The sequence below is a fragment of the Pelobates fuscus genome, chromosome 10 (genome assembly GCF_036172605.1).
Source record: "Pelobates fuscus isolate aPelFus1 chromosome 10, aPelFus1.pri, whole genome shotgun sequence".
Lineage (NCBI taxonomy): Eukaryota > Metazoa > Chordata > Amphibia > Anura > Pelobatidae > Pelobates > Pelobates fuscus.
Genome location: NC_086326.1, coordinates 51,636,875 through 51,658,661, shown reverse-complemented (window position 1 = coordinate 51,658,661; position 21,787 = coordinate 51,636,875). Strand labels below are relative to the sequence as shown.

General features: G+C 38.5%; 1 protein-coding gene across 3 annotated transcripts in view; it reads left to right on the top strand.

Annotated features, from left to right (window-relative positions):
• Window positions 1-21,787, top strand: part of DOCK1 (dedicator of cytokinesis 1) — a 369,359-nt gene that overhangs the window by 103,546 nt on the left and 244,026 nt on the right. For all 3 annotated transcript variants that reach the window (XM_063434591.1, XM_063434590.1, XM_063434592.1), the window contains exon 23: window positions 3,436-3,553. In XM_063434591.1, the coding sequence (XP_063290661.1) occupies window positions 3,436-3,553 (118 nt within the window). The remainder of the gene's footprint in view (window positions 1-3,435; window positions 3,554-21,787) is intronic.

Below are 21,787 nucleotides of genomic sequence, written 5' to 3'. Positions count from 1 at the left end.
CCTTGTAAGACTCTAGAATTAAAGGGACACTGTCATAGACATTCCTGTTTAATTTTACATGCACTTAAAATATTTGTTTTTAGAGTAATATAGATGGCAGGTTGTTGTGACTTTTCCATAATTTTCAATGCATATTACCAGGGGCGGGCTGGGCCGGGGGGCAGGGAGGCAATTGCCCCCCAGGCCGCCCTAAGTAATTAGAAAAATGGCCACTGCAGGGCCGGTCCTGGGCGCCAGGAGGAGGGGGTGCCGCGCGGAGCAGGCTGATAGCCTGTCACAAGGAGCCCAGCAGGTGGCCAGCTGGCCACTTACGGTGCCCCAGTAGCAAGGCAGAGTAGGCACCTGCTTGTCCCAGATGGCAGGTGCCTACTCTGCAGCAAAATACCGGCCGGGTGAGGAAGGAGGCATGCAGCAGCGAGGGAGCTCTGCTGATGATCTTCCTGCTCCCTCGCGCGCCCTCTCTGTTGATGTCGGGAGCCGGAATATGACGTCATTCCGGCCCCGCATCACTAAACTGCGCGAGGGAGCAGAGAGGAGCAGGAATATCACGGAGGAAGTCACTGGACCCCGGGGAAAGGACCCAGAGCACTCCTAAAGGTAGGAGCAACAAGAAATAAAATACATTTGTGTGTGTGTGTCTGAAAGTAAGTGTGTGTGTGTGTGTGTGTCTGTAAGTGTGTGTGTGTCAGGAAGTCTAAGTGTGTGTGTGTGTGTCTGGAAGTGTGTGTGTGTGTGTGTCAGGAAGTGTAAGAGTGTGTGTGTGTGTGAGTGTGTGTGTGTGTGTGTGTCTGAGTGTGTGTGTGTCTGGAAGTGTGTGTGTGTGTGTGTCTGGAAGTGTGCGTGTGTGTGTGTGTCTGAGTGTGTGTGTGTCTGGAAGTGTGTGTGTGTGTCTGGAAGTGTGCGTGTGTGTGTGTGTCTGGAAGTGTGTGTGTGTGTCTGGAAGTGTGTGTGTGTGTGTGTCTGGAAGTGTGCGTGTGTGTGTGTGTAAGTGTGTGTGTGTGTGTGTGTAAGTGTGTGTGTGTGTCTGGAAGTGTGTGTGTCAGGAAGTGTAAGTGTGTGTGTGTGTGTCTGGAAGTGTGCGTGTGTGTGTGTCTGGAAGTGTGTGTGTGTCTGGAAGTGTGTGTGTGTGTGTGTGTGTCTGGAAGTGTGTGTGTGTGGAAGTGTGTGTGTGTGTGGAAGTGTGTGTGTGTGTCTGGAAGTGTTTGTGTGTGTCTGTCAGGGACGTCTTTCCGCATGGGGCCCTACCGCGCTGCCCAGCATGCCCGGCCGACAGGGGAGATCCTTTGATCTCCCCTGCCAGCCAACGGAGAGGTGGCCTTGTTTTCTGGCCTTGTGCCGATGAGGGAGATCTCAATTCAATCGGGGAGAGAGGAAGCTGCCTAGGACCCAGGGCTGCAGGAGAGGCCGACCTGTAAGGCAGATCGTTCCTCCCGCAAGCAGGCTGTGTGGAGCGTTGCAGCGCATTACCATTACAATGCTCCACACAGCATTCTGCGCACAGTAGGACAGGAGATAGCCTGCAGCCAGACAAGCTGCAGGCTGTACAGAATTCACAACTGGACCACCAGGGCTGGCTGTGTCCCAGCCTCTTTCACCAAAGGTAAGAAGAAGGGTGGGGGGGACATATAGATTTTATTTAACGTATAGTAATATTAAAAAACAAAAAATATTTGCTACCTGCACCCCTCAAACACACACACAGCACCCAACACACATATAGCACTCCATTCACACGCAGCACCCCACTCACATAGCACTCCACACACACACACACAGCACCCCACTCACATAGCACTCCACACACACATAGCATTCCACACACACACAGCACCCATAAACACATACACTGCACCCCTCACTGTTGTGTGTGTGTATTCAGCCGTCTGTGTATGTATTCAGCCGTCTGTGTGTATGTTTGTGTATGTTTGTATTCAGCGGACTGTGTATGTATTCAGCACTCTCTATGTGTACTCAGCAGTCTGTGTGTGTGTGTGTGTGTCTATTCGTCAGTCTGTATGCGTGTATTCATCAGTCGTCGTGTGTATGCATTCAGCAGTCGGTGTGTGACTGCATTCGGCAGTCTGTGTGTATGTATTGAATGTATGCATTGCATTTGTTGGAGGTACTTCTAAATATAATCTTCGTTGTATCTATAATTTAAATTTTTATTCCTGTAAGTTGTGTAGGCAGGGCCCCAGTGCACTGCTTTGCCCGGGGACCCATAATGTTGTTAAGATGGCACTGGTGTCTGTCAGTGTGTGTGTGTGTCAGCAAGTGTGTCTGTCAAGTAAGTGTCTGTCAGTGAATGTGTGTGTGTGTGTCTGCCTGTCAGTGTGTGTGTGTATGTGTCTGCCTGCCAGTGAGTGTTTGTCAGGGTTTGTGTGTGTATGTTATTGAGAGTGAGGGCCAGTGTGTCTGTCAGCAGGGCCAGCCTTTGAGGTATGCAAGCTGTGGGGTCATGTAGGGCGCAATAACAACAGAGGCGCTCGGCGGCCAACACAGCTCACAAGTTTTGGACACCAGCATATTTAATTTAAACGATTCCCTGGTGGTCCATTGGTGCGCACCAGCAGTAGGTGCAGTCAGATCATATCCCTTGTGGTTCCGGTGCTCAGTTAGTGAGTCAGGGCACAGGCTCAGAGATTCTCAGCCTGCGCTCTAACAACATTGAAAGTCGGAGCCGCAAAGGAGTGGGTATGGCAAAGAGCTACTAATTAGCATAATATCAATATCCGTTATAAAACCAGGAAAAGGTGGCCATGGATGGTGAGCTAATTCAGGGGTGCAATGGGCCACTTGACTGGATTTGCCCCCCAGGCCTGAGGCTGCCAGCCCTCCCCTGCATATTACTCATGTGAACCTATTTATCTCTTTTACTCTGCACTAAAAAAACTTTTGGACTCTTGTCTCAATATTTTCATGTAGTCATTGTTTAATCTTGTGCTAGTGATGTTAATGGTGATGTTAGTCCGTATTTGTCATTTCATGTTGGTGTCCCTTAAACGAGAAACTAGATTTTAGAACACTGGTTAGCTTAACACGTTATATATTTTACACTATGCTACTTTATGCTATGTAATTTCTATTTTTTTTTTGTACTGCTGAGCTTGTCACAGGTACAGCAAAGGGCCTGCTTAATTAACAGAATTTTTTAAGAAGGGGAAAGACTGGAGGTTTTAGGGAGAGATTATTGAGCTAGACTATTTATTTATTTTATTTTTAAGTAAAGATTAATAATAAAAAAAAACAAAAAACAAAAAAACGAATCTATATGTAAATTGTTGGAGTGTACCTTTAACTCCTATTTAAAGGGATTAACATTCATCTATTCCATAGTTTTAAATACATTACCCGGGCTGCCTCTATCTAAGCATCTTTTTCATTGTTAGACATAAATATAACTTGATTTTTCTGCCCTTCACCTCCTACCCCAAGGCTCTATGAAAACAAAGGTGAAGCTGAATTCATGGAATCTTTGCTGCATCTGTTCAAGTCAATCAATGAGATGACAAGCAACATCACTGATATCAACGATCAGACTGTCATCGTTAAGGTAATTAGTTTAGCTTGCTTTAAACTTACGGCAAAATGTGCTAACGTCCCTTACATTTGTGTAATATAATTTTCTATAATCATATGAATATATAATACCCATTAACATTGAATAAATACTTACTATGTTTTCACTTCCCAAATGTTGTAAAAGAATAGCAAAAAAATATATATATATTCTTTGTGCATTCATATAGGCAACTGTTTTTATTCTAAGTGTTTTTTTTTTGCTTTGTTATAGTTTATTTATAGTTTATTTTAATGAAAGGAATGATGTATGTTCTCCAATTGTAGAGATTGGTTCATTAGAGTGTGGTGAAGTAATTTTAGTTATCGATACAGACACTTACTACATATGTCTTGGCTTCCAAATTATTCTAGTTGAAAATTCCCATCATTGAGAGCTCTGCAGTGTCTAGATAATTGTAGCTATCATTTTACCTATTCTTTAGCGGAGAGCACTTGGGCCAACTTTTTGAAGGATGAATTGGTCAAAGCAGGTTCATATCAAGATAAACAAAAAAACTGTCACCAAATGCATAGGGGAGATTTATTAGGAGAAAACGGTGCTATTTGTAGGCATAATGCTAACTAAGCAGTAATTGCTCTGATAACCAATAGAACACCATGCAATACTTAGCACTTTGCACACACAATAGTAAATATTTAACCTTGATAAATCTTCCATGATGTGCTTAAAAAAACAAACAAAAAAAACAAAACATTGAGAATATTTAAAGGTGTTTCTATTAGACTGTTAAAATAAATAAGTCTAATAGAAACAAAATGCTTGAATATGTTTCTTTATATGGTTTGTGCTCCTCAGTGGCGTACTAAGGGGGGGGCGGGGGGGGCGGCCCGCCCCGGGTGCCACTGACTAGGGGGGTGCCATGACGTCCAGTGTCATGTGTCACCCCCCATCATTACGCTGCGGCGGCTGCGCACAGCCGCAGCACCTTTGCGCCCGGCGGGACTTAATTCAAGGAGAAGGGGGAGGAGTGTTGCGGGCCGCGACGTCGCGCAACGTGATGACATCGTGCGCAGCGCCGTCAGCCCGCCTTCACGGATATTCAGGCGGTCAAGGCATCATCAAAATGTGAGTAGTCATTTTATGTGATGGGGCTAAATTAATTAAAGGGGGGGGTGGATAATGGATTAATTAAAGAAGGGGAGGGAGGTTTAATTAAAGGGGTGAGGATTAATTAAGGGGGGGTGTATTAATTAATGGGGTGAGTATTAATTAAGGGGGTGTATTAATTAAGGGGGGTGTGGATTAATTAAGGGGGCTGTATTAATTAAGGGGGGGAGTGAGGATTAATTAAGGGATGTGTATTAATTTAGGGGGTGTATTAATTAAGGGGAGTGAGGATTAATTAAGGGGGTGTATTAATTAAGGGGGGTGTATTAATTAATGGGGGTGAGTATTAATTAAGGGGGTGTATTAAGGGGGTGTGGATTAATTAAGGGGGGTGTGAGGATTAATTAAGGGGGTGTATTAATTAAGGGGGTGTGGATTAATTAATGGGGGTGTATTAATTAAGGGGGAGTGAGGATTAATTAAGGGGGTGGATTAATTAAGGGGCAGTGAGGATTAATTAAGGGGGTGTATTAATTAAGGGGTGTGTGGATTAATTAAGGGGGGTGTATTAATTAAGGGGAGTGTATTAATTAAGGGGAGTGAGGATTAATTAAAGGGGTGTATTAATTAATGGGGTGTATTAATTAAGGGGGGAGTATTAATTAAGGGGGGTGTATTAATTAAGGGGCAGTGAGGATTAATCAAGGGGTGTGTGTATTAATTGAGGGGGGTGTATTAATTAAGGGGGTGTGGATTAATTAAGGGGGGTGTATTAATTAAGGGGGTGTGGATTAATTAAAGGGGGCTGTGGATTAAAGAATTAAAGGGGGAGGTTTAAATAATGGGGGTGCAGGTTTTTTTTTATTAAGGGGGCTGCAGTATTCTATTTATTAAGGGAGGATGTGCACTGCAGATTTTTGTTTTTTGTTAATGGGGTGTGTGCAGGGTTTTTATAAGGGGGGTGTGCAGGTTTTTTGTTATTAAGAGGGGTTGTGCACGTTTTTGTTTTTTATTAAGGGGGTGTGCAGGGTTTTTTATTAAGGGGGTGTGCAGGATTTTTATGTGTAGGGAGTGAATGAAATTTATGTGATTGGGGTGCAGGGTTTTTATGTGTAGGGAGTGTATGACATTTATGTGATCGGGGTGCAGCGTTTTTATATGAAGGGCGAGACAAGGGGCTTTGTAGAAAGGGGCAGGGCAGGAGTTTTCTATAAGGTTCTCACCAGCCCCTTTCTACAAAAGCACTGGTCTTCCCCCTTCTACAAAATTGGCGCATTTTACAAATTTTACAAGCAGTTTACAAATGTGAGCAATAAATATTATTGAAAACATTGAAAAAAATGTGGGTGTTTTCTTACATTTTTATTATGGGGGGGGGGGGGGGGTGCCACACTCAGGGTCCGCCCCGGGTGCCAAATGCTCTAGGTACGCCCCTGGTGCTCCTACATTACTACAGTAAACAATGGGTTTATTATAGCTAGATTTGCACAGAAAACCAAAATAATAATAAGCTGTGATGTGTCAAAACAGTTTGCCGTGAACCGAGAAGGAGAGAAAAACTGAAAATTGCCTTAAGGCTATTTAAACCTTTTATTTTTCCCAAGGAAATACGTGGAGTTTAAGATTCCTGGCTTTTCAAATACTGATTAGCATGTCAGTGCAGTGAAGGGAAAAAGCCAATGATATATTTGATTAATATCAGACTGCAGAGTTGGCAAAATGGATTTCCAGCTGTGCAGTGGGGAGGATGTAGAAAGAAAATCCATGGAACAATTCCCATCAGGCAATTTTGGGAGTTTGACGAAAACATTTTTAATCATGGAATGACTTATGGCTTCATGTAAATGGCTCCTACTGTCTGTTGCTCTCTAGGTGAATCAATGACATTTAAGCCCTCATATAGGTACATTATCAAAGATATAAACGCAATTGGCATATGGCAAATCGTAACTATATATTTCCATGTAAAATACAGTGATATTGTTTTTATTATTATTACATAGTAATAAATGTTTCCCGGCTAAGTGGAACTTGTTAATCCATTCTCATCTAGCCAGCCTGTTTCTTTTTTAACATCACCAATTCCTTCTTAAAGAAACACTCCTGTTAGATTTTAATATACACATGCAGAGTAAAGCCCACATAGAATTTAGTTCATAGTCTATATTGTTATATAGAATTTAGTTCATAGTCTATATTGAATTTAGTTCATAGTCTATATTGCTCCATAAAGTATGCACCTTGTATATAATACACACACACACACATTCAGTGTTCTGTCTTTTGTGGTTTTACAGGATTAAGTGGTTGACAAGCCTAGTAAGGGTTTTTTATTTGAATAGAAAGAAAATCTATTTAAAACCTATTCCACCAGTGACACATCATAGAAGTTAATAGATGGCCTCCAATAAATAGTTTAATATGTCATAAAAATATAAATGAAATTATGTATTATGATTGGTCAGTATTAATCACATGGCAAGTCAGACAGACTTTTTTACAGACCCACATTTTTATATGTAGCAAAAATATGGTTTCCTCAATATCTGAGGAAAGGGATTTAGGGATAGTTATTATTTTAGATGACTTAAAGGTAGACAGACAATGTAATAGAGCAACAGGAAATGCTAACAGAGTTCTTGGTTGTATAGGGTGAAATATTAGCAATCTAAATCTGAAAATTTAAGGGAGATGGAAAGAGTTATTTAATTTAAATTCGGCTCACAAATTTGGTCCATCTCCTTCTGTATTGGCAATTCTAAAAGAACTAAAAAAGAAAATCGAAGTGATCCAAATAGAAAAAAAACTGCTTTCATGATAAGACAACTCAAATGGCTCTATTGTTCAAAAGGCAATAAGGCCTCCTCCCTGCTGGCATCTAAACTTAGACAAAAAAATAGCGCAATCATGAATTGTATTTGTTGGGAGAGGGTGGTAAAAAGATTACTCATCCAATTGAAATTAGTAACTAATTTGCAAACTATTATAAATTATTATATAATTTGACCTCTGATCCATAAGCCATACAACCCAATATGGGAAAAAAAGAAAATCATTTTTTAGACAAAATTGACTTACCCTCATGTTGCCCCAGATAAATTATTATTTTTTTAAATTCAGCCATGTCCCAACAAGATGTATTAGCAGCTGTAAACAAAATTCCAGGTGGTAAAGCACCAAGACCAGATGGCTTTACCATGACATATTACAAAATTTTTTCCAAAATACTTTTGCCATATCTAACTAATCTATTTAAAACATTCTGAGCAGAAGGAAAGATGCCCGGGGAGTCCTTGTGCGCACAAATCATCACTCTGCCAATGCCGGTGAAGAGTCAGGACCGCTGTGCCAACTTTCGGCCGATTTCCATCATAAATAATGATATCAAAATCTGCACTAAAATCTTGGCTGAGAGATTGGCACAAATTGTCCCTCTGGTAGTTGATAAAGACCAAGTGGGTTTCATTGAAGGGAGACAGGCCCCAGATGGTACAAGAAGATATATAAACCTAACACATCATATTAAAGCAAATTGAACGCCTGCTTGGCCAATATTACAAAAGTAAATTGAAAACTATAATAAGTTGGAAATTTCCTGGTCAGGTCAAATTACAGCTATTAAAATAAACATCTTACCTAAAATACTATACTACTTGAGAACGATTCCCTTGTCAATTCCAAAGACATTATTTAAAACAGTTCAATCTGCTCTAATTAAGTTTATATGGGTAAATAAGATGAGCAGAGTGAAATTTTTAGTACTGCAACATCTCAAGTCTCGTGTAGACCTGATTTAAAAAAAAATATTACCAGGCAACTAATGCCGCTACAGCACTTAGGTTTGGCCTACAAGCAGTGGTGTATTTTGGATTTGTGCTGCCCAAGGCACAACTAAATTCGGGCACCCACAAAATCTAAATTTGCCCCCCCCCCAATTTGTGTCAAGGCCACTTTTTTGACTGACAGACACATGACCTCATTGATACATGCACTAATATACACTAACTGACAGATACAGTCATTGGCACACACATACAGTCATTGGCACACTCGGTTTAACCAACACACACTTTCACTGACACACACACACACACTGACACACCCACTCACTGACAGGCACACACTCTCAGATACACATAGAATGACATACACACACTGAAACACACTCACAGGCACACCCATTCTCACTGAAAGACACGCACACTTTCACACACTCACAGACACACACTGACAGCTACACTCACTCACTCAAAATAAGGTGGACAGCCCCAGAACATGAGGCAAACAAGGCATTTGTCTGGGAGCTTGGTGTGGCATTTTTTGGCGCCCCCCTGAAAGTGCCGCCCTAGGCAAATGCCTTGTTTGCCTTGTGGTAAATACATCCCTGCCTACAAGGTCAGATTCCACGCTGGCTTGAGATGGAAAATGATAGGATGTCACCATTGTCTATTAAAGAAGTACTGTGGTTTCCAATGTCTGGGCGACCCAGGGTAGCTGAGATGTTTCTCGCTACTAAAATTACCATCGAAGCTTGGGATACTGTGTTTAAAGTAGTTGTCCCTTCCTCTGGGTGGTCGTGAATAATGCCGCTGTCTATAGTAAAACTAGATTTTCCTGATTTAAATTTGGATAATTCTCACACTAAATCAATTCAAAATGTAAATGACTTTTTCTTAGGTAATTCTTTAATGTATTTTATCAAACTGCAAGATAAATTTGGCCTAGAAGATAATATGAAATTAAAACACAAATTATTTATACAATAAAAGGTAAATTTTCCATTCAAAATTTAGATGAAAATTATACAGAAAATGCATTATCTGATCTTGGAAAAAAAACATACTTCTATAAACCTAATAAACGCGGTACTATATCTCAATGTTACTCTTATCTAATGCCCACACCTAGATTAAAAGATGATTACATGCTTGCATGGGGAAAAGATATGGGAGCTTGTTAGGACCTGGAGAAATGGCTTGCATTTCTACCAGCTCTTAAAGGAGTTACACAGTGCTCCAATCATTGGGAAAACCAATGAACTCCAGATATTCAGATAAATGTTGGAGAAACTGTGGAATGATTGGCTCGCTTTCACATGTTTTTTTGCAATTGTCCTAAAATCACACAATTGTTCACAGGAAATACATAAATTAATCCAAAAAGTAAATTATAGTATTCCTGTACTCACTGCAGAATTGGCTTTTTTCAAATTCTTCCCTGATACTATTGAAAAAATGTATAAAATTATAATTGGACATATCCTTTTAGCTGCTACTACCGTCATCCCTAGTTACTGAAGGTCACCGACAATCCCTACGATTAAAGAAGTTTTTAATTATATACTAGAATATAAGGTGTACGAACTGGCTCTCATACAACCTTCTTTGCAGTTAGATAACCTTCGACACTACTGGGATAAATGAGAAAGAAATATTAAAAAAGAATATAGGTTTTGTTTGCTTGTATAAAGAAATGTATTTGGAAAATTGTTTGACAACAATAAATGTTGTTCTATTATACGATTATCTGAACTAGGTATTGTTGTGTCATGTTATGTATACTAGAATTGGTTAGTCATTAGAATTGAAGTTGAAAAAAGCTCTTGTTGATAGATGCACTCCTCTTCCCCTTTTTTCTTTTTTCTTTTTCTTCTTCCTTTGCCCACCCTCCCAATTTTATATTTTTGGTTTTACTTATTAACATTGCAATTTAATTGCATAGTTTATTCATACCAATATGTTATCGCAATGAAAATTGACTATAAAGTACCTGTTCAATACTTTAATCATTGATTTAAATATGATACATTGATATTTACTCTTTTTTTTTATGTATAACATATATGGTATTTTCTTTTTCATTGTAAAAGTTAGTTAATGTAAAAATGTCTCTTTAATAAAACATATTTGAAACAAATAAATATTAGCAGTAGAAAGAGGGAAGTGCTCATGCCATTGTACAGAACACTGGTGAGACCTCACTTGGAGTATTGTACGCAGTACTGGAGACCGTATCTCCAGAAGGATATTGATACTTTAGAGAGAGTTCAGAGAAGGGCTACTAAACTGGTTCATGGATTGCAGGATAAAACTTACCAGGAAAGGTTAAAGATTCTTAACATGTTTAGCTTGGAGGAAAGACGAGACAGGGGGGATATGATAGAAACATTTTAATACATAAAGGGAATCAACATTATTTAAAGAAGAAAAACTACCACAAGAGGAGATAGTTTTAAATTAGCGGCAAATGTTTAAAAATAATTTCAGGAAGTATTACTTTACAGAGGGGGTAGCAGACGCATGGAATAGCCTTCCAGCTGACGTGGTAGAGGTTAACAAAGTGAAGGAGTTTAAGGATGTGTGGGATGGCATAAGGCCAGGGCCTAATTAAAGTATTAAGAAAATTGGGCAGACTAGATGGGCCAAATGGTTATCTGTCATCATATTCTTTGTTTCTACCGTGTTTCCCCGAAAATAGGACCTACCCCGAAAATAAGCCCTAGCCGAATTTTCGGGGTGGGCTGCAATATAAGCCCTACCCCGAAAATAAGACCTAGGCATTTTACCTTTGGCGGGACTTCCTTCTTCTATGAGGAGGGGGAGGAGCGTTGCGGGCCGCGGCATCGCGCAGCGTGATGACGACGTGCGCAGCGTGATGACGACGTGCGCAGCGCCGTCAGTCTGCCTTCACGGATCTTCAGCGGAAGGATCCATTCCGGGCGGTGAGGCACCCAGTGGTCGGACTCTTTGAACTGTGAGTACATACCGGTATTTTATGTCTGGGACTTAATTAATTAAAGGGGGGGGTGAATTAATTAAAGGGGGGGGGTGAATTAATTAAAGGGGGGGTGAATTAATTAAAGGGGGGGTGAATTAATTAAAGGGAGGGTGGATTAATTAAAGGGGTGGTGGATTAATTAAAGGGGGTGGATTAATTAGAGGGGGGGTGTGGATTAATTAGAGGGGTGTGTGGATTAATTAGAGGGGGTGTGTGGATTAATTAGAGGGGGGTGGATTAATTAGAGGGGTGTGTGGATTAATTAGAGGGGGTGTGGATTAGAGGGGGTGTGTGGATTAATTAGATGGGTGGATTAATTAGAGGGGTGGATTTATTAAAGAGGGGGGGTGGATTAATTAAAGGGGTGGTGGATTAATTAAAGGGGTGGTGGATTAATTAGAGGGGGTGGATTAATTAGAGGGAGGGTGAATTAATTAGAGGGAGGGTGAATTAATTAAAGGGGGGGTGGATTAATTAAAGGGGGGGTGGATTTATTAAAGGGGGGTGGATTTATTAAAGGGGGGTGGATTTATTAAAGGGGGGTGGATTTATTAAAGGGGGGTGGATTTATTAAAGGGGGGTGGATTTATTAAAGGGGGGTGGATTAATTAGAGGGGGTGGATTAATTAAAGGGGGGTGGATTAATTAAAGGGGGGGTTCAATGTACATACCGGTACTGTAAATAAATAAGCCCTACCCTGAAAATAAGCCCTAGTGTGTTTTGTGTGACTAAAATTAATATAAGACCCGGTCTTATTTTCGGAGAAACACGGTATGTCTGTTTCTATGTTTACACTTTATGAGCACCATAAGTTCAGAGAGGACATTTTAAGGCCTTGGAAATTGTATGACATTTCAACAACTACCCTGATTTTCTAGGGTCCATATAGATGCAGATCCAGTGAATATAGAAAACTGTTTACTCATAAAGATAACATAAAACTTTACTTTAATAGATGTATACATAATCTATTTTTTAATATCCCAGTAAAGCAGGAACAGACAAAAAAAAAATGTATAGGAAACTTTTGACCAAAACTTTTTACTTTTTCCTGACCTATAATTTGCTATTTCAGTGTTGATTCTGTACAAATCTGTGGTTGACATGTAGAATACACATTTCATTTACTCATGAACTGTAAACATTGTATATTTTACCATTTTTAGGTTGAATTTGCTTATGCAGGAAACCTAAAACACAAACAGCGCACAGAATGAGTGCTTATTCTGGTTTATTTTTAGTTGTAAACTTTAAATTTACTCATCGTGACACATTGACTGATGATTTAGCACAAACTTGAGCACTTAGTGTGCATCCAGTGACCAGCGAGTGTGTATCTATGTATGCAAAAACATTCTTAAAGCAAATGACCTACAGTTATATGTAGCTGGCATTTAGGGATCCATACTTGATATCCTTTATCAATGTTACAGGATTAGCAGGATTAGCTGCGTAAGATGCATAATGTGTGTTGCATAACATGCGGTAACATCCAGTTTTCCGCACACACCTTTGAATGCTGAAGAATGTTAAAAATCAGAAGCCAGGTGCAATGATCAACTGCCAAATATACAAAAAAACAAAACAAATAAAACTATAGTGTCATGTGATTTAAATGTTGGAATTCCAAACTGGGTTAAATATAATTAGATCAATGTTTCACTACAACTGGAAGAATGTTATCACACGCTTAAATTCAAGTAGATATTTTACTCAGTCTAAATCGTTCTATATCTCTCTTGCAATCTGTTTATATTTACCTTTATCTCTCCTCCCTTATATCCATCTGTATATCTCTACAAAACATTAAAATCAACTTTAGATGAGAAAATAAATCGCTTTTAGTGCCAATCATCCAAAAGACGAATAAGTATTCACATAATTAATGATTGTCATCTATTGGCTGCTCACCGGAACCTTTGTCAGGACAACTGTCTGTCTGTCCGTCTATCTTGTGTTAAAAACAGTTGTAGCAACCTTGAAATAGAAAAGAAATTGCTAGCAGTGCATTCTGCTGACACTATCATTTTATCTCTCTTGGAAACTAATCTCAGAAATAAATAAGAAGAATCTTATTATATGTTGACATTTTTTAGTCATCAGTCCTGGCTAATAACTAATTCATTAAAGTGGTATTTCCATGGGAACTGAGCTTTCTACAGATTGAGCGAACATGGAAAAAAATTGCCCAGCTCGAAAAGAAGAGGGTGATTGCCTTGGTTATTTACATGACCCGGCTGTTTTAACAAAGCATTACTCAAAGCATGTTTTGATTGATAATCTCTGTTGATCTTTTTCTGGTAGGAACATTTTTTAAATGTGTTTAGCCATTTAACCCTTTAAGTGCAAAAGGGATGTCAAAACATTGCTTAATGGCTTAATATGCATTCTAAAGTCAGCAATTAAAACAATGTTACAAATGTCACAAATTTCGACTGCTTGTACTTTTTTTTTGTGTGTGGTTGACTACATATTGATTTATTCCTGTATAATAATCAATGGTGAACACTAATTACATGGTTTCCATTATGTAAATAAAATGAAAACCAATTAAATAACCACGTATTGATTTTTTTTTTTTTTTTATCTGAACGGAATTCATTGTATTGTATTACAACCAGAGAACAAGTTCAGTTGTGTCTTTATCCACAGCATATTAGAGAGTATACTTCAGATGTATATTTATAGGGACACGCCAGGTGCCATAACCAGTTTATCTTAAGATGCTATGACATGCTTTACTTTAAACTTCCTGGCTTTCATACCAAACCATACCAATGAGTTGGTATGTCACTGCTGCCATGGCATATGCGATCAAACTGGGCTTCGAAGCGTTTCCTCCATGCCCTTATTGCTAGGCTTTCCTGGGATTGCAGGGGATGGTGCTTGGTGGCCATCTTCGGCCCGGCATGCAGTCTGCTTTCCGGATGAGCGGTTACAGGGTGTAGGACTATTAGTTTCCCCAGCAGGGACCAGGATAACCCCAACCGGTCCAAAGGGGGGGATGTGTGTCACCAGGAGAGCTTCTGCCATTTGCGGTCCCGATGGCGGGAGATCGGCCGCCTCTCCCTGCCACTAGGCCGCTTTCCATGGTAGGCCTTATTCGTGGAGTGTGGGTTATTTTCTCCAGATTTGCATCAGGTGTGTGTGTCCACGGATCTCCACTTGGTTCAGCACCGCTGTGATACCGATCTAGGCTGCTTAGTTGAGGTTTTGGGCATATATTTGCCAATATAATGCTGCTTTTTGCCAGAGCTCTCTGCATGCACGTCTGGTTAGCTCGGCTGTCAGGCCCCGCCTCCTTTTAATACAACAGTGTACATGTCTTGGGCAAACAGGGGACCCAAACCCCTCCATTACTTTCTTTTGCACATTTTTATTGGTGTTTGTGTTTGAATGTATAATAGCTTTACAACAGTAAAATTGTGTCTGTAGTCTGGCTACTACAGTAAATTGGTTTAAAAACTTCTTTGTTACTGAAATAATTTAGTAATGCTTCAGATGACATATTCAGTAACATTAGTGTTCATGTGTAGGCACGTAAAGTTGTAAAAAATGTTGTGAAAAAGGATGGCAAGGCATTTTTACTGAAAAAAAGTATTTTTCTTGCTCAAACAATTAATTGTTTATTCGTTAACTTTAAATCACATTAAACCATATTTATTAAATTATGTAGATGCCAAAATACCAGAGTATTGCAGAGTATGCAAATATACACTTTTTATTGTACTAACATAATATTTAAAATACAAGCTTTCAAGAGTTTTAGTGAGTTAGTCCAATAACATTTTTATTTTTATTTATCTATTTATTTTATTACATACTGCAATAATCTGGTATTTTGGCATCTTGTCTACTGGACTAATATGTCTAGTCTACATTCAATTAGATTAATACATTGCTGTTTTACCAACATCATAGTGGATTATACGCTATTTATACAGTATACATTTTAAGAAACTTTGCTAAGGTCAGTTTGTCCTCTTTATTTATTACATTAATTTTTTGCAGCCTATATCACAATTCAAGCCAATGCAATTTTAAGACTTTGCTTCTACTGCATTGCTGCTCCATGCTACTGAAACATGTACAGCAAGCATGTCAAACTCAAAGGCTAGCACAGGCCTAATAAACAAGGTTTAAGATTATGTGGGCCGCACAAAAAAACAACTTACATTTTCATAGAAACTTTGTTTTGTTTCTAAGGTTTGTTTTGAAAAGAACAGTATAAAAAAACAAAACAATGAAACAGCATCCCCTTTACTAAACTCCAGTCCCCCCCCTGTATACTAAATCCCAGTGTCCCCCCCCCCCCTATACTAATTCTGAGTTCCCCACCTCTACTAAGTCAACAAAATCCGCGGTCAGTATGCAATTCCGGAGTCCAGCATCTGGTATACCCCCAGTGGCGCCGTCTGCACCCTGTGCCAAAGCGCATCCTCCCGCTATTCCTTGCAACCCTGTGAAGGTGGAGCACGTTGACATCACGTCGGAATGTGACGTGGCCTTGCGTGCCTCTGTGCACCTCCAGTTCTTTCACTGTCCATCTACGGCCATCACAACACTGACAGACACACTCACGCACTGACAGACAGACACATTGACAGACACACACTCTCACACATTTACACATTCTTGCACACACTTTATTTATTGTTCTCTACCTTTTGGGACCTGGTGTGGGGCCTCTCCCTGGGGTCCAGTGGGGATATTCTCTTGGGAGGTCTCCTACCTGCTCCTTACTGCTCCCTAACACACACGCAAGTTAGTGATGCCGGGTGCCGGAATGACGTACTATTGTTTCCTCAAACATTTCAAATCTTCTGAGTCAGAAAACCAGCAACAAAATAGTCAGTTTACAAATATAAATTGAAATTTCTCATAACAAACTAAAACCACTTCAGGAAAATGATTAAAAAAAACTTTTCTTAAAACAAAAAAGATAAAGATAATTACTAGATCATAAAAAAAATATTTTCTTATGTTTCTTTTTTTTTTTTTAATAATTGAACTGTTTTGATTATTTAATAGCAGAAATCCGCTTAGTTATGTTCTAATGTGTTGAGAATGGCATTTCCCAGCATACATCTTGCAATCACCATTTTGTTTTTAAAAACTATGCAATTTGTCAAATTGCCAATAATACAATGATTTTTAACTGTGGCACAGCAGATTTGTAAACTCATTTTGTAGATGCCACTAGCATGTTTATTTTTGTATTTTTTATTTTTTATTGTTGTCTTCTAAGATTTTTTTTTTATAAATTTAAACATAATTATTTCTAACATCTAAGAATTTAATAGATTTTAATTTCTGTGAAATTGTTAATTGTTCTCAGAGGCAAACCGTTTTATTAGCTGCCTAATGAAACAGTAAGCATTAATTAATGACATATTAATGTGATCCTAGGGGCCAATCTTCATCTATAATAGTAAATTACCATACGACAAGTACTGTAACATTTATGTAGACTACAGCAATTCACATATGTTGACAATGTGTGACCTTTTACCCACAGAGGAGGGGGGAAGGGTTAACTTCAATAGAAAAAAAAAATACTTACCTTTCAGTGTCCTACTTGAAATCTTTCTCTACAGTCCATTAACACAGGACAGAATATAACGACCAAAACATATAATCTATAATACCCCCATCTGTTTCCTCCAAACTTTATCTCCTCACCCACGTTTTTAAAACTGGGGGTTCAGCCAGGATTAATATTATGTTTACCGTTGTGATTTCCAAAAAAGATAATTCTGGTGTCCTATTTAATTTGTTATATAGTTTTACAACTACACATACAATTTAAGACTCTCAAAAAGTTCCTCACAAAAATCCAGAAGAAGGCCAAAAAAGAGAGAACCCCTGACTCAAGTTTTTTAAAATTCGATAAACTACTTCCATATCAGCAAAGCTATGTAATGAATCATATTACAGTGTAGCAATCAATTTTGTATTAAATAAACAAAACAAAGCCACTACAATGGAACTTTCTGGTTCCAACAATGCCATGTGGTCTTCTCATGAGGCAAGAGATGTTGCGTGGAGTAGAATATATTATGGATGGGTCATAGTGGTTGCCATGTAGTCTTGGCAAACCCGTGCATAGTGCAGGCATTCTTCAAGAGACAGGACTGCACCAACATGGCTGCTTATGAACGTGCTCAATTACATTATATTCAGGGGACATCCCTGCTGTTCCTATTTGGCGACACACCCCTTGAGTAGATTGGCACTAGAGTGGTGACACTGTCTAATGGAGATTGACTGACTACACCCTATATATTTCCCCAATTTGGCTCTATCTGTGCCCTGTCATGGTTTTTGATTCTGTATTTTCCTGTTATTGACCCAGCTTTGTTTGATTACTCGGATTCTCTGTATTCCTTGACCTTAGTTCACATTATCGCTCTGTCGTTATTCTGCCTTCCTTGACCTCTGCCTGTCCCTGACTCTCTTTACCGCCTTGCAGGAAAATTGTAAGATGCCCAGGCACACCCAGAGGCTTCCTCAAATAGGCAGACTTTATTCCGGAACAGTATACAACAACGTTTCGGCTCTCAAGTGAGCTTTTGTCAATTGTTCAACAATTACCCGCTTGCAGGTGAATTTGCCCCTCTGGGGTTATTAACTTTAAGCCATGCCACATTAAGGACCGGTAATACATATCTCTATTTACTATTCTGGTTTAGATTTGTCCCTGTTGGGCTGCTCTCCCATGATTAGGTTATCAATCCTGACACAGGCACAAGTCTTTTATTTTAGAAGGGCCAATAAAATGAAAAGCATTGAGTTGACAACATCTATTGCACCGACTGATACTTGAAAATATGAGAACATAACAGCAAATCCTTTGTAGTAAACCACTATCAGGGAGGGTTATACACTAAAATCGTATTTTTCAAGGAATTCAATGTGATTTTTAAATTTACGACTTTATTGACTGAACTGAAAAAGTCTCCAAATCAAACTATGCTTCCAGTTTGGCTATGTTGGCCTTGAAACTCTCATTGGCTTCTTTACAATTCTCACTTTAATAAATGTCCTTGCATGGTCATTAATGTTCTTATTTTTATTTTCCAAATAAGATCAATTAGTAGGGAATGCTAAATTCTAAGCCTTGTTTGTTGATATTACTTTGAAATGTTCTTTGTTTTACACTCCGAACTATATCAACTTGTTAGAGAACTCCAGTAGATTATTGTATCTACTTTCAAACATATACAGAGTGCTAAATTATGGGTTCTGCTTTTGCCCTTGTCTACTCAGTCTTTCAACCCTTGACGGCATATAAAATGATTATCTTTGAAAGGGTTAATAACATGCAGTTATTAGCTGCTGATTCAGCTACAACGGAGATCATGTTCTCTCCCCTTTGATGGAAAATAAGTAATTATCTTTAAAATGATGTAGTTCAAAAGATACTGTGAAGGTCTTTTTACTGGCCAAAATATACTTTGTATAGAGTAATCATATCTCATCCTTTATCACCCAGAGTAAATGAACTAAAGTTGGATAGCATGCTATTGTAATTGAGATGTGCACAATGTGAGAGATATTGTTGCATTTCAGTTTGCCCAAAAATCAGGTTTCCTTCAATGAACTAATTAGTCATAGTTGAAAAAAACTCTTCCATTTACATGCCTTTTTAAACATATTTGAAATTAGCTTTTCAAATGATTTTAGATTTGTGGATAAGTGCTTAATATATATTTATTTTCAAAGTATTCAAGTAACCAAAAAAAATAATATATAGATATAGAATATATTGAAATATTAAATAATTTTAAGTTTCCCAAAAGTATGAAATCGTTTGAAAAGCTTATACAAAAATATTAAATACAGGCCTTTATTAGTAGATTTGTGTGTTCGGCCTTTGCAAATGTTTGCCATTTAATATCCAAATGACAACTTCTGTCTTTCAATATTAAAAGGGTTATTCACTGAAGTGAGAATTCAAAGTTAGTTTCAAATTTAAGACCAAAAAAGCCAAGCGAAAAGCATAGCTCACTTAAAGGATAATTTACTTTGAATTCTCATTTTGGTGAAAAACCATGTACGACTCATTAAGAAGGTCACCAAGTGCTTTATACATGAACCATTGTACCCACATAATAAAGTTATCAAATGCCAAGACTGGATTACCTGTTGGGCGGGTTTAGGCACCACCCTTGGCCCACGCTCCCCAGCAGCGCCATACTCATGCTGCATTTGCATACATGGCTCCATAGAAGGTATGCCTGACCACGCACACGCTCATACAGTATTGTTAGGTTTCTATATTGCATAGTGTGTTTAATATAGAATTTCCAACCTCCTGCTTTGTTAATTGCCCACTAAAGTATACAGGAGTATCTTGTGTTAAAGTTCAATTAACAGAGCATGAGATGAGAACTACTAAAGTAAACACACTGTGCTGTTTGATCTGATTGAAAATGAAACCGTTTTTTAAATCACTGCCAGAGGAGTAGTGTCTAGGGCTGTATAGGCAGAAACAAAAGCAATTTAACTCTTAAATGACAGGTAATTGAGCAGTGACATTGAAGGAATACTATAGTGTCAGGAATACAAACATAGTATTAATCTAACTAACTCCTCAGATCGCTCTGAAAAGATTTTAAACGTACATTTTCTCACACTGGCACTGTCATGGCTGGCCCCGCATCCATGGTTGAGATAGTCTCCGCCAATCCAATGCTTTCCTATAGGAAAGCATTAGGAGTCTATTAAGCATGTGTGGCAAAACGCTGTGCTAATCAGTATCTCCTCATAGAGATGCATTGAATCAATGCATCCCTATGGGAAATGTTCAGTGTCTCCATGCAGAGTGTGGAGACACTGAACTCCAGTGCTGCACATTGTGCAACACTGACACAAGAAGCACCTCTAGTGGCAGTCAGAGAGACAGCCACTAGAGGTGTTACTAGGAAATAAGGTATTTTTTGCCAAGGCAGTGTTTGCATTAGATTACCTACAGGGAAATACTGTACACATCAGAACCACTACAATAAGCTGTAGTGGTTCTGTTGACTATAGTGTCCCTTTACGGTAAAGTTGTTTTGGTGCTTAAAGGTACACTGAAGTTATTCTGACCACTTTATCTAAATTAAGTGATCTGGAGGCAGTGGTCCTGCCTTGTAACACTGCAATGTAAAACATTGCATTTTTGTTTTTTAGAAACTGCAATATTTATATAGCAGGGTTAAATCCTGACAGCCGCTAGGGACATTTTTTCATTTAAAGTGGAAGCGTTTTATTTCCACCAGTGTTTAAAATGTACTCATTCAGTTATACACATTCGTGTGTTTCACATTCTCAGTGTAACAAACTCTTCAGTACTGACTCACATGACACTCCTTCTGTACCACGGGACTTCAAATGAGTTTAACTGGCAGATTGCCTTGGAAAGCTGTGTATGCTTTACTTGCCCTTCTTCCATCCACACCTTTCTCTGCTTGCAATCATCATTCATATTCCAAATGCATACTTATATTACAGATAATTTTTTTACATGTTTTTATACATTTTTTTTTTTTTTTTTTTAGAATAAAAGCTCTTTAGTGTTCTAATAGACATTTTACAGCAATCATATCTCATTAATGTAATTGCCATAATTTCCCTTATTACATCAGCAGCTCCAACTTCTAACATTATTTTTAACTTGGTGAAAAACCTTTCTAGATAAGCAGTCATTATCTCATATAACCTTTCAACTCTGAGTCTCTTTTACTATGCAGAATAATTGTAACAGCTTCCTGTTGTATTCAATTCATTCTGCTTTAAATTCCATTTGTTTCTATAATTTTAAAGGGTTTTTTTTGTTTGTTTTTTTAAGCGTGTTATAAAAGCATTCATTTTTTAGAACAAATTACCTATTTATTTTTTATATGATATTGTTATTTACTAAAGTGAGAATTGTTGGGAATTCTAAATGAATTGATAATGAACTTAATAATGTAATGCCAACATGTCTGAACTGGAGAAATTCTCCCTGTCAGCTATGCTTCCAGTTCCGCTACTTTGTTTTTTCAATTTGAATTCCATATTTAAGGTCCGAGTGTAGATATCCTTTAAGTGAAAAAAGACATTGTGATTGTACCTATGTGGGAGTGTCTGTAAAATGTATAACTCCTTTTTAGTATCTAGAAGACAATAAGGCAGGCTAGTTCGAAAAGTGTCAGGAGTGCGAGATGCTCAAAGCTTAAAAAAAAAAAAAAAAAAAAAATTGGGGCTAAATTGCAGAAAATGGCCTTATCAATCAAAGCTCAAGCACTGATCTAGATTACTAAAAAAAATATTGTCATAAGGAACTGGGGTGCAATAAATTTACTAAAACTGAAGTGATAGCTCAGTAATAATTGTAATACTTATACAAACAT